Here is a 12,053-nt window from a genome sequence, read left to right as displayed (position 1 = left end):
TCATCCTTGGCTACAAAGTAAGCTTGAAGCTAGCCTGAGCTACATGAGATCCAGTCCAAACAGCAAAAGTCCATCAGGAGAGATGGCTCCAGTGGTGGAGTGTTTGGGAGTGTAACCAAGAAAAACATCTGAAAAAAAGAAAAGAAAAGCGTCTGATGTCAACCTCTGACCTCCACAAACATGTACTTACACAGGAACACAAAGGCCTTTCTGATACCTGCTCCGATGTCCAGAGCCTTAGAGACATGTTCTGTGACAGGAGCCAGATACTCCTGCCTGGAAATCCCCGAGTGGGGGCGGGGGGGGGCAGCTCATTTGTCCATCCCACTTCCCAGCCCTAGTCCCCTGTAAACTGCTTTTACTTTTCTGTTTTCACAATTTAGTTTCATCGGTTTCAAAACATGCCTGTAATCTAACCATCTAGGAGGGGGAAGCCAGAAGGACTGCCCCCAGTTCCAGGATAGCTGGATGTGCACACACAGACCACATCTCAACGTGCCAAATACCCGAAAGCTCTATAAACAAATTTTGTGTCCTTGTGGCGGCTGAGCAAGTGGAGGTGCTTGCTGTTTTTTGCTCTACACGCACACACAAAATTAAATAAACAAAACTTTAAAGATATTCTCAACTGTTGGGCATGGTGGCGCATGCCTTTAGTCCCAGCACTTTGGAACAAAAGCAGTTGGATCTCTGTGAGTTCAAGGCCAGCATGGTCTACAGAGGGAGTTTCTGGATAGCAGGGCTACACAGAGAAACCCTATCTCAGAAAGACAAACCAAACCAAACCTCAACCAAATAGATTTCCTTGTAGTGTCTAGCCCTTTTGTTTGTTTATCATGTTTGTGTTTGTTTGTTTGTTTGTTTGTTTGTTTGTTTGTTTTGAGATGGGTTCTGTTTTGCTGGGTCAGGCTGGCTTGGAACTCAGGGCATTTCCACCTGCCTCAGCTTCCTGTGTGCTGGACTGATACACATGAGTCACCAAGATCCTTGCAAATTTAGCCACATGGTGCTTTGCGAATACCCAGAGTGTGTGGAATTGAGGTCTGTGGCCGAGAGTGCCTCAGTCTTGGGGGGCGGAGGGGTGTCCTCGGCTCTGAAGAAATAGGAGCCCTGCCCTGCTCCACGCGGTATGGTGGCACTAGGCGGAGAGCAGGGCCTGGCTTGGGGCTCCCTGGGGACTTTCCCCTCTGGGGCGGGACTTTGCTGACTTCATTCTCTCACACAGGAAGGGAGGAAGGGGTGGAACCAACCATTCCCTCCTCCTTTTCTCCCTCCTGCTACTCTAAAGGCCAGGCCACCAGGACCTCGAGATCCACCAGCCCAGGACCTGCACAGCCAGGTAGGATAAAGGAAAGCGGGGACAGGACAGCACAGGGAGGGCCCTGTGCAGCCTGGCAGGCATGCTGGGCGGCCACCCGCAGGCCGGCTGCTTCCTGGAGCCGCTTCCCATAGACACTCAGATCCCAAGTCCAGCCTCTGACCCAACCCCAGCCCTGTGATCGTGGGTGCCCGCTCAGCCCCCAGTGCTCCCTTCCCCCAGATCCCTAGATCTTCCAGCCCCCAGGTCTTCGGCCCCAACATGGAACCCTCACCCCCACCCCCTCTCCTTGTCTCCGTTTTTCTTGACCAGATCTGCTTTCTCTACCTCAGAGTCTCCTGTTAAAAACCCTGTCCCCAGACCAGCACAGTCACATTGCTACCTGTGGAAAATGGTCTGCTTCAGCTTCCGCAGCCAGCTCCCTTCCTGGTCCAACACGTGTGGCTGGGTCAGCCTGGGAACCGTTCCAAGTTCCCTGGCAGCACTCAGTCAGCAGAGGCTGGGGGAGGGGCGACCTGGGCCACAGAGACTGGTCAGTTCTGCCAGGGGGGAGAAGGCCGGCCAAGAGAGAGAGGGAGGCCCATCCGTACCCCCGTCCACCCACAAACCCATCCACCCAGCCATCCATTCGGCCACCCAGCAGCCTGGTTTCTGCTGTGCTGGACATAGAGCATAGGGCATGCTAGATAAACACTCTACCCACTGAGCGCCTCCTCCCTCCCTCCCTCTCCCTCTCTCAAAAATAATTACTTTCATTTTGTGTCATTTATGTTATTTATTTGTCTCTTGAGACAGGGTCTCACTATGTAGACCAGGCTGACCTGGAACTCACCTAGGCTAGAACTCACCTAGACCCAGAACTCTAGCACTCAAGAAATCCTCCTGCTGCCAGGTGGTGGCGGCACCCACCTTTACCCAGCCCTGGGGAGGCAGAGGCAGGCAGAGCTCTCTTTTTTTGTTTCTTTTTTTTGTAGTAGTAGTAGTAGTTGTTTTTGAGGCAGGGTTTCTCTGTGTAGCCCTGGTTGTATGGAAACTCACTCTATAGACCAGGCTGGCCTTGAACTCAGAGATCAGCCTACTTCTGCCTCCTAAGTGCTGGGATTAAAGGCATGTGCCACTACTGCCATGCTGAGGCAGGCAAATCTCTGAGTTCGAAGCCAGCCTGGTTTATAGATGGAGTTCCAGGACAGCCAGGGCTACACAGAGAAGCCCTGTCTTGTAAAACAAAAAACACAAACAACAACAAAGAAAGAAAGAAGAAAACCTCCAGCTTTTTTTCTTAAGATTTATTTATTTATTATGTATACAGTGTTCTGCCTGCATGTACACCTGCAAGCCAGGAGAGGGCACCAGATCTCAACATAGATGGTTGTCAGCCACCATGTGGTTGCTTGGAATTGAACTCATGACCTCTGAACAGCAGCCAGTACTCTTAACCTCTGAGCCATTGCTCCAGTCACACACACACTCCCTTTATTTTTTGGTTTTTCAAAACAGGGTTTCTCTGTGTACACGTGGTTGTCCTGGACTCACTTTGTAGACCAGGCTGGCCTCAAACTCACAGAGATCCGCCTGACTCTGCCTCCCCAAGTGGAGTGCTGGGATTACAGGTGTGAGGTCATTGCACCCAACCTGCCTCAGCTTTTCAAGTAGCTTGGACAAGAAGAAAGTGCCACCCTTAGGTGATGGAGGTAGGAGGATCAGAAGTTTAAGGTTATTCCAGGCTACATAGTGCAAAAGGCCTGATTCTGCCTCAGCAACAAAAGCCTCACAAAGCTGTATGCTGGGCACCCTGCTCTATTTTGTCTGCTCACTGATCAACTGTGTCTATAAAATTCCTCCTGCCTCTCTCCTCTCTCTGCTCCTGCCTCCTTACTCCTCCAACTTGCTCGGATCCTCCTGCATGTCCCGGGGCCTTTGCACTCACAGAGCTCTGTTCTGAGGGAACTCTGGATTAGCTCACCTTCAGGGGCTCAGCGATGCCCTCCTTTGGACAGCCCCCACCCTGGATCCTGTCTCAGGCTCATTTCCTCCAGGGCACTTTTATTTCTTGAAACGATCTGAGGTGGTGGTTCTCATTTCCTGTCACCCTGCTGTAGCGTCCGCTACGCCAGCCCCAAGACACAGTCAGGTGCTCGGGGGAAATGTTCCAAATCTGAAGAGAGTGCCCAGCTGTGAGGTGAGGACACAGGTAGACCATCCAAGACGTGGCGAGGAGGTTTTTGGTGTGGTGAAGTCAGGGCTTACTCGGTAGGGCTGTGCCCTCTGCCCTGGGGCTTTTGGATGAGCTGTCCTCCTGGGAGCACTCTGCTCAGATCTGCAGACACAAGCCTTAATCCTTGGAGTTCTTGACCCTCCTTTGAGCTGAGCTGACTGCTGTGTACATTTCTCTGTCGGCTGGGTCTTAGCTTTTGTTTTGTTTTGTCAGTCTCTGCACTTCCACACCTGACTGCTGCCATTTCCCAGCAGCCACAGGGAGGGTGGTGGCCCTGCCTCTTCTGCTCCCAGTCTGCCGTCTGCTGTCGCCATCCCCACCTGTGACCCTGCCCTGCCTATGGTCCTGGCCCTTCCCTCTGTCTATCTAGCTCCCTTGACGTTGGTCCTGGGCCCGGCCCACCTCTGCTGCTCAAAGTCCTGTCTTCCAAAGGCTTTTAGGCCATCTGTGTGCAGAGTCTGTGGGTTAACTGACCAAAATGTCCACTTCTGCTCCAGACCAGGGTCCCTCCTGGGTATCCTGGATGTGTATGTGCCAGGTCATCCTCGGTGGGGCATTGTGGGCCCTGCAGCTTCCCTGGCCTCCACCCACTCCGTGTCAGGGCTCTCCAGTCACCGCAGCCACGCAGGCCCCTCACTGCATGAGTGGGACGGGCAGTGCGCCCCATCCCCGCCCAGCTATGGAGGCAGGACAAGGGTGGACTGCCCGCCTGAGGGTCACCATGAGCGCCCTGTGAGTCATAGGAACTCTGCTCCGGCTCAGGCAGGCACTCACCCACGCCTAGTCTATGCAGCGCTGGGCATGGAACCTGCCCCTCCGTGAATGCTCAGGCAGCACTCTCCCTGCCCACTGACCCCAGCACTCCTGCTGATTGGGCGACATGTCCCTGAATAGGCCTGGCTGGCCTGGAACTCACAGAGGTCCCCCTGCCTCTGCTTCCCAGTGCTGGGACTACAGGGGTACACCGTCTTGTTTGGAAAGTCACAGTGAACTCCCACTTGTGCAGGTCTGCGGTGTCACTCCCCGGGACTCCGTGCAGCAGGGGACACGGCTGTGCGGGAGGCTGCTGGTCCAGATCATGTCTCCACCCACGCCAGCCTCTGAGCTTCCAGGCTTCATCCTCCCCCATCCATGGCTGACCCGGGCCCATCACTCCATGGTGTCCTTGACATTCTAGGAGCCTTGGAAAGGGACAGGCTGGCCTGCCTGAAACACAAGCTAGGGAGCCTACATCCTGGCAGCCAGGAGTCCAAGCTTCTCCGCGCCATGGTACTCTTGGCTCTGGGACAGGACACGGAGGCCAGGATCTTTCTGGAGTCCCTGAAGGCGGACACAGTGGCCCAGCTGGTAGCCCACCGGTGGGCAGGCTCGGAAAGCACAGAGGACCCCGAGGAGCCTCCAGACTTGTCCTGGACAGTGGCTCGCCTGTACCACCTGCTGGCTGAGGAGAACCTGTGTCCAGCCTCCACAAGGGACGTGGCTTACCAGGTGGCTCTTCGTGACCTTGCCTCCCTGGGTGACCGCCAACTGGGCCAACTCCGGAACGAGGCCTGGGCTCGCTGCAGTTCAGCTATCATGGGGGACCCCGGTGGCTTCCAGCCACTCCATTCTGATCAAGGCTCCCTGCCCCCACCTTCAGCAGCTCATTCAGTAACCAGGAGCCAGCCTCGTCCCATTGACACGTCAGACTGGAGCCGGGGACGGTCTCTGCATTCTGCAGGCAGTGTCGCCTCACTGGCCAGCCACCTCGAGATCAGCCAGTCACCCACTCTCCTCTTCCTCTCTCCACACCGTGGGTCCCAGGGGCGCAGCAAGCTGTGTGACACAGCCCTGGGCACGCCGGAGGCTCAGCTTGCCCCCGCAGGCTGCCAGGAACCTGAGGAGGTGAGCTGGCCCTCCTCGGTGGAGACTAGTGCCTCCTTAGGGTCACCACCCAGAACAGGGGTTCCAGGGATGTCTCCAGAGGTGGCTTCGGCCATCCCCCCTGATTCCCCGGCTGCTCCAGACATGGGTGTCCACAGCCCCATTGAATGCTCGGAGGCGTCTGCAGACTCGGAGTCTCCCGTGACATCCACCACGGAGGGTGTTAGGACACAGTCTATCTCAAGTCAGAAGACACCTCAGGTTTCTGCGGGAGATGATGCTCCGCAGAATGCCACAGCCAGCCCCCCTGCCCAGCCCCCAGCCCCACAAGCCTCCCCTATGCTGTCTCCTTCCCCTCCGTCCTCCACGTCCTCCTCCAGCAGCTGCCCTGCCCCACCAGCCTCCACAGCCCCTGTTCTGGGCCACTCTGAAACATCTGAGCAGAAATTCTATAACTTCGTGGTTATCCACTCCAGAGATGATGAACACGTGGCCCTACGGATCCGGGAGAAACTGGAGACCCTTGGTGTGCCTGATGGGGCCACCTTCTGTGAAGAGTTTCAGGTGCCTGGACGTGGGGAGCTGCACTGTCTCCAAGATGCCATTGACCACTCGGGGTTCATGATCCTGCTCCTGACTGCCAGCTTCGACTGTCGCCTCAGCCTGCACCAAGTCAACCACACTCTCATGAACAGCCTCACGCAGTTGGGAAGGCAGGACTGCGTGATCCCCCTCCTCCCGATCGAGTGCTCCAGGGCCCAGCTCAGCCCCAACACCACCAGCCTGCTCCACAGCCTCGTGTGGCTGGATGAACACTCTCCAATCTTTGCCAGGAAGGTGGCGAACACCTTCAAACCACAGAAGCTCCAGGCGCACTGGGTACGCTGGAAGAAAGAGCAGGAGGCCAGAGCCCTCAAGGAGCAGAGGACACAGCTAGAGGCTGAGCGGCGAAGAGTGGCCGCCACTTCTGCCGCCTACACAGCCTACTTCCACAGTTACAAGGCCTGGCAAGAGGAGATGAATAGACTAGGGGTGACCTTCGGGAAGGACTTGTCACTTGGGGCCCCCACACCCTTCCCCAGTTGGCCAGGTTGTTCACAGCCAATACCTTCATATCCACAGCAGGGTGGGACCCCAGTTTTCCCCAATTTCCTGCAGCCTCCATCTTTCCCACAGCCTCCGTCTTTCCCGCAGCCTCCATCTTTCCCGCAGCCCACGTCTTTCCCACAACCTGCATCTTTCCCGCAGCCTCCATCTTTCCCGCAGCCCACGTCTTTCCCGCAGCCTCCATCTTTACAGCAGTCTCCATCTTTCCCGCAGCCTCCATCTTCCCCAAGTTCCCAATCCTTCCCGGCAACTTTCTCCCCAGGCCCCCAGACCCCAGGACCTCAGCCGCTCATAATTCACCATGCCCAGATGGTTCAGCTGGGGGTCAACAACCACATGTGGGGCCAGACAGGGGCGCAGTCGTCCACTGACAAGCCCGAGTGTTTGGAGGAGCTCTGCCCGGGCCTTCTGAGTGACCAGGGGGCACCCCTTCACGAGACTCCAGAGTGACCACACTGGAGCCCACCTGGATCCCTAAAGTGACCAGCTTGGTCCCCGCTTCCACTGCTGAAGTGGCTAGGTTGGAATTCACTGGGGAAGGGGGACCTCGCCTAGGCCCCACAGTAGCCGTGAACTGGATGCAGCTTGGTACCCGAGGCAGGGAAGATGCCACCTGTAAATCAGGGCCTGGGAAACATGCACCCCCACTGAACACTGGACAGAACTCTGTGGGACCCCAACCTGCATTCCCTAGGTGGACAGCGGATGGTGGGGCCGTAGGCTCCTCTGAGGCGCTGACCACAGGGTCTCTCTGGGGAGGATGTGCCCCAGCAGCACATGGAGAAGGTCCTGTTTTTATAGTAACAAAGTTATTGTGTCACAAGCCAGCGGCCCCGCCTCCACCACCCTCAGCAAAAAAAGGACACTAGCTCCGCCATAAGTGGAATCAGAAGGGAGGCTTGCCAGCCCGGTCCTTCAGTAGCAGGAACCGGAAATGATGTAAATATATTCTCATCCCATTGGTGAGTTTAGGCCACGTGGCCTTCTGCTGCTTCAAGACACGAAGGGAAATGTAGTCCTTTAAAGGGGACAGCGGCGCTATCTCAGGAACTCTTGTGATGTCAGGGAAGGAGGAGACAGACACCAGGGAGTTTGTAGCGGTTTTGTTTCTGTGGGTTTATTTATGTCCTGCATTTGTGCCAGGGCATGGGGGGAGGGTCAGAGGACAATTTACAAGCGCTGGTCCTCTTCCTCCATGCCAGTCCTCCCCCAGACACTGCCCTTATATATTAAAAAATGTTTTCCACATTTGTTCTGGCAGATTTTGCTACAACTGGTGTAAGTGTGTGGTGGAGTTCAGCCAAGGCGGTGTGACCCTGAATCTTTGACTCTGTCCTTTTATCTCAACTTATTTACTGATTTCCTGTCTTTTATAGATTTATTATTATTATTTTGGTTGTTCAAGACAGGGTTTCTCTGTGTAGCCCCGGCTGTCCTGGACTCACTCTGTAAACCAGATTGGCCTCAAACTCAGAGTCTCCTGCCTCTGCCTCCCAAGTGCTGGGAACAAAGGGGCGTGCCACCACCCCCCAGTTTGGTTTCGACACAGAGTCCCTTTTACAGCAGGTTGGCCCTGAACTCAATGAGTAGCCAAAGATGACCTTGAAGCTCTGTCCCTCCTCATGCCTCTACCCCCAAGTGCTGGGTTGATATGGTACTCAGGACTTGGGCAACTGGGGTTCGTGCACGCTGGGCAAACGCTCTCTTCGTTGAGTCCCGGCCCCTTCTCAGGATTTTAATGTGTCCACACATTTCAACCCTCCAAACAAGCCTCTGCGAAATGTGGACTCATTCTCCAGATGGGGAAAACCAAGGCCCATCACTGACTTCTGGCCCCCAACATCGCTCTACTTAGAGCTGAGGAGAGTGTGGTGCAAAAAGCCAACAACCGTTCACCCCTCCCACAAAGAGCCGACGCTGCGGGCTGCTCCAGGCCCTCTCAGGAGCTGCCAGGGGTGGGGATGAGTCAGCTGGCCCGCTTGCACACTTATTTTAGTCTCTGAGTCAGACCCTGTCAGAGCTGTTCTGTGCATGACGGACCTGAAGTGAAACCCAGCATCGCAGTTCTGAGCTTCCTTGGGGGCGGGGATGTAAATGAAGTCCTCTGACCTATTATGTGTGGGACTGTCCAGGTTGCTGGAGTGCAGTGGTGGGTGGCCGGGTGCTGGGCTCGTGGCTATGAGTTTGGAGAAATGTAAAAGGAGGCACCAGTGAGGGAAGCAGGGGACTTGGGGAAACTGAAGGGTCATGGAATAAGCAAGTGCTAGCGCATGCCTGCCTGCGTGGGCGGACAGCACAGCACAGCTTAGCACAGGCCCTGGGTGTGGACAGCCTGGTGTGTCAGGGAAACTGCGGGAGGAGGCAAGGGAGACAAGCCAGAGAAGGGCAGGGAGCAGCCGGTCAATCCATTTCCCCTGGATGTGGGGATCTTGAGAGAGGGCTCAGTTGTAAAGGCAGTTGCCCTGGGGCCTCACGACCTGAGTTTGCTCAGCAGGAGCCATACATCGGAAGGGGAGAAGTGATTCCTGCAAACTGTCCTTAGACCTTCACAGTCACACACCCACCATAAACCAACGACCATAATCTAATCATCCGGGCACTTGGGAGGCAGAGAAAAGATCAAGAATCCAAGGCCAACCTCAGCTACTTAACAAGTTTGTAGCTAGCCTGGGTTATGGGAGACCCTGTCTCAAGTCAAAAAGCAATGTCTTTCAACATTTTCCCTTCTCAATTTTGTTTGTGCTGTTGGCGAGTGCTCTACTTCTGAGCCACTATTTAGTACCTGCTGTGTGCAGACCTATGCTGGGCCCTGGAGCACAAAGAGGCCGTATTTGTTCAGCTATTGGACAAGCAGCCCAGGGCTGTGAGGGGCAAGAGCTGGTGGGCGGAGCCATTAAAGGAAGCTTCTGGAAGGAAGAAGCATCTGAGGCATGGGAACCAAGGCTGAGCACCATGTGTGCACCAGGGTCACTGGTCTGATGCTCCCCGTGTCAGCCTCAGCCGGGCATGTGGGCCTCAGCCGGGTGAGTTGCCACCAAGTTAGGAATTAAGAAGGCCATCTCTGCTCACAGCCTTTCCTGACTTTTATGAGGGATGGCGGGCACAGAGTCTGTGTAGCCCTGGCTGTCCTGTAACTCACTATATAGAACAAGCTAGCCTTGAACTCATGGAGATCTGCCCACCTCTACCTTCGGAGCACGGGGGTTCATGCTGGATGTTCTTATGGGATTTTGGTTTTACAAATGTTCTCTCAAGCCCAGTCATATTTTGCACGTGTGGCTGGGTTCTGACTGGGACAGGGTGTCACTGTTTCCACATCTATTTCACGTGTGAACATGTGTGTCAGTCCTCTCTTTCCACTGGGGTCAAACTCAGGGGGTAAGGCTTGGTGGCTTTAGGTGTGTCCCAGCGCAGGCTGCAGAGGGGTCTCTATGGACTTGCACGCTTGCTTATGTTTGTAGATGGCTGGGGTGAGCCAGGGAGCAGGAGCAGTCTCCTGCTTTTCTGCAGCTCGTTCTAGAAGGATCTGGCAACCTCCCTTCCTGGGCCTGTAACTCACTGCTGGGAGGAGTCCAAGGTTACCATGACTGGCTCTAGCCAGCCCCGTGCGTACTCCTCAGGGAACTGAAAGAAGGAAGTGGCACCGTTTTCCGAGGCCCTCCTGACTTCTGCCCACGCTGGGGCCCAGCAGGTTCTGGTACGGAAAGGATTCCATGAAGCCCTGGGTGAAGAGGCCTCCGCTCAGAGGGAGTGTGCTGCTGAAGGTCGCCGTGACCCTGCGCAGTCTTCTCCCAGCCGGTTTCCTCCTGGCTGGGGTGTGCCTCTGGGCCTTTGGGACCAGAAGGCTCTCCCCCCACTTCCTCTTAAATTTTCTCAGGATTTTGCTCAAATCTAAGTTCTTGGAGCTTGAGGGACAGCTCAGTGGTTAGAGCACTGGCTGCTCTTGTAGAGGACCTGTATGTATTCAGTTCCAAGCACACAAACGGCAGCTCATAACCATCTGTAACTCCAGTTCCGGGTCATCCAACACCTTCTTCCTGCCTCAATTTCAGCACCCACTTGGTGGCTCCCAACCATCTATACCAGGGTCTGATGCCCTCTTCTGGTGTGCAGGCACACATGCAGGCAGGCCATATATATATATATAATATACAGACCATATATATAATAAATCAATCTTTAAAATATGCATACACATATGTGTCTGTATATATGTATGTATGATATATACATGGGTCTTCCTAGGGCATTTCTGGCCACCTCTTTTAAAACCCATTCCCTTGGGGCCAGGGATGACTCAGTGAGTTCACTGCCTGCTGTACGAGAGGACTTGAGTTTGATCCTAGAACATGAATTAGACAGCTGCTGTTTGCTCCCAGTACTGGAGGGACAGGGTCAGTGAAAGCGGCTCAAAACCAACCATGGCCACTAGAGGGCTCGGGCGGCAAAGCCTGCTGATGGGAGTTCAATCCCAAGCACCCCACAATGTGGAAGGAGGGCACCAACTCCCCAGAGCTGTCCTGCGCTCCACAGTGTGTGTGTGTGTGTGTAGGCACACAAAACCAAGACAAGCCATCAAAAAGCCAATGAGAGTGGCTCCTGACACACTGACGCTCCTGGACTCCTAACGTGCCTGCTCACACCATCTGTGTTAAGCACCCACTCTAAGCTGGGTGTGGTGGCGAACACCTGTGATTCCCGCACTCTGGAGGCAGAGGCAGGCGGATCTCTGTCAGTTCGAAGCCAGCCTGGTTTATAAAGTGAATCCAGGACAGCCAAGGCTACACAGAGAAACCCTGTCTAGGGGCGGGGAGGCACCTACTGTATGCCAAGGACACTGTTTCCTGCTTCCACTTTTCTGAGGTCAGAGCTCTACTCAGCAGTGTGGGGATGCTGTCAGAGCACTGTGGGAGCCTAGGGCATCCGGGTCTACCAGGGGCAGCTCCTAGAGAGGAGGACGAAGAGGCTCTAAGGGGCCCAGGAAGCCGGTGTGTCCATAGCATGGAAGGGAAGCACAGGTCAGGCCCTCAGTAGGCTGATCTCAGCTGTCAGACATGAAGCCAGGAACTCCATTTTCAGTGGAACAGGAGTCCAAGGTCAAGCCAGGAGTCATAGGCCAGCCTGGTCCACAAAGAGAGTCCCAGACAGCCAAGACTACACACAGAAACCCCATCTAAAAATCAGATCAATAAAATAAGAGGTCAGCTATGGTGAGTTTGAGTCTAACCTGGGCTACATGCCGGTTATGACACATTAAGGAGGGTGGAAGGGGGTTGGGGTGCCAGGGCAGCGCTGTATTAAGCAGACCTTTTGAACAGGAGGCACCAAAGGTGCAGCCTGAGCTCACGAGAGCACAGCCCAGCCTGGTGAGGACTTCAGCCTTGGGACAAAGACAGCAATAGCTGCCATCCAGATACCGTTTCTGGAAGGTTGAAGGTCATGACACACCTTCTGAATCTTGGGGAAGGGAAACTGAGGCACAGAGGGTTGAGTCAAGGTCCAAGATTGCAAGCTTGGACCAAAGAGGGCAGTCTTCTACCGGATGCCAGA

General features: G+C 54.9%; 1 protein-coding gene across 1 annotated transcript; it reads left to right on the top strand.

Moving 5' to 3' along the window:
• Window positions 1–1,206: 1,206 nt before the first annotated feature.
• Window positions 1,207–7,763, top strand: Ticam1 (TIR domain containing adaptor molecule 1). The gene is made up of 2 exons (XM_021632926.2): window positions 1,207–1,339; window positions 4,540–7,763. Exon 2 carries the CDS (start codon window positions 4,665–4,667, stop codon window positions 6,951–6,953), a length of 2,289 nt encoding a protein of 762 aa, XP_021488601.1. The 5' UTR covers window positions 1,207–1,339; window positions 4,540–4,664; the 3' UTR covers window positions 6,954–7,763.
• The last annotated feature ends 4,290 nt before the right edge of the window (window positions 7,764–12,053 follow it).

The sequence above is a fragment of the Meriones unguiculatus genome, chromosome 17 (assembly GCF_030254825.1).
Source record: "Meriones unguiculatus strain TT.TT164.6M chromosome 17, Bangor_MerUng_6.1, whole genome shotgun sequence".
In the NCBI taxonomy this organism is placed as follows: Eukaryota; Metazoa; Chordata; class Mammalia; order Rodentia; family Muridae; genus Meriones; species Meriones unguiculatus.
The sequence above is the reverse complement of the archived record's forward strand: the minus strand, read 5'-3'. Positions and strand labels throughout refer to the sequence as shown.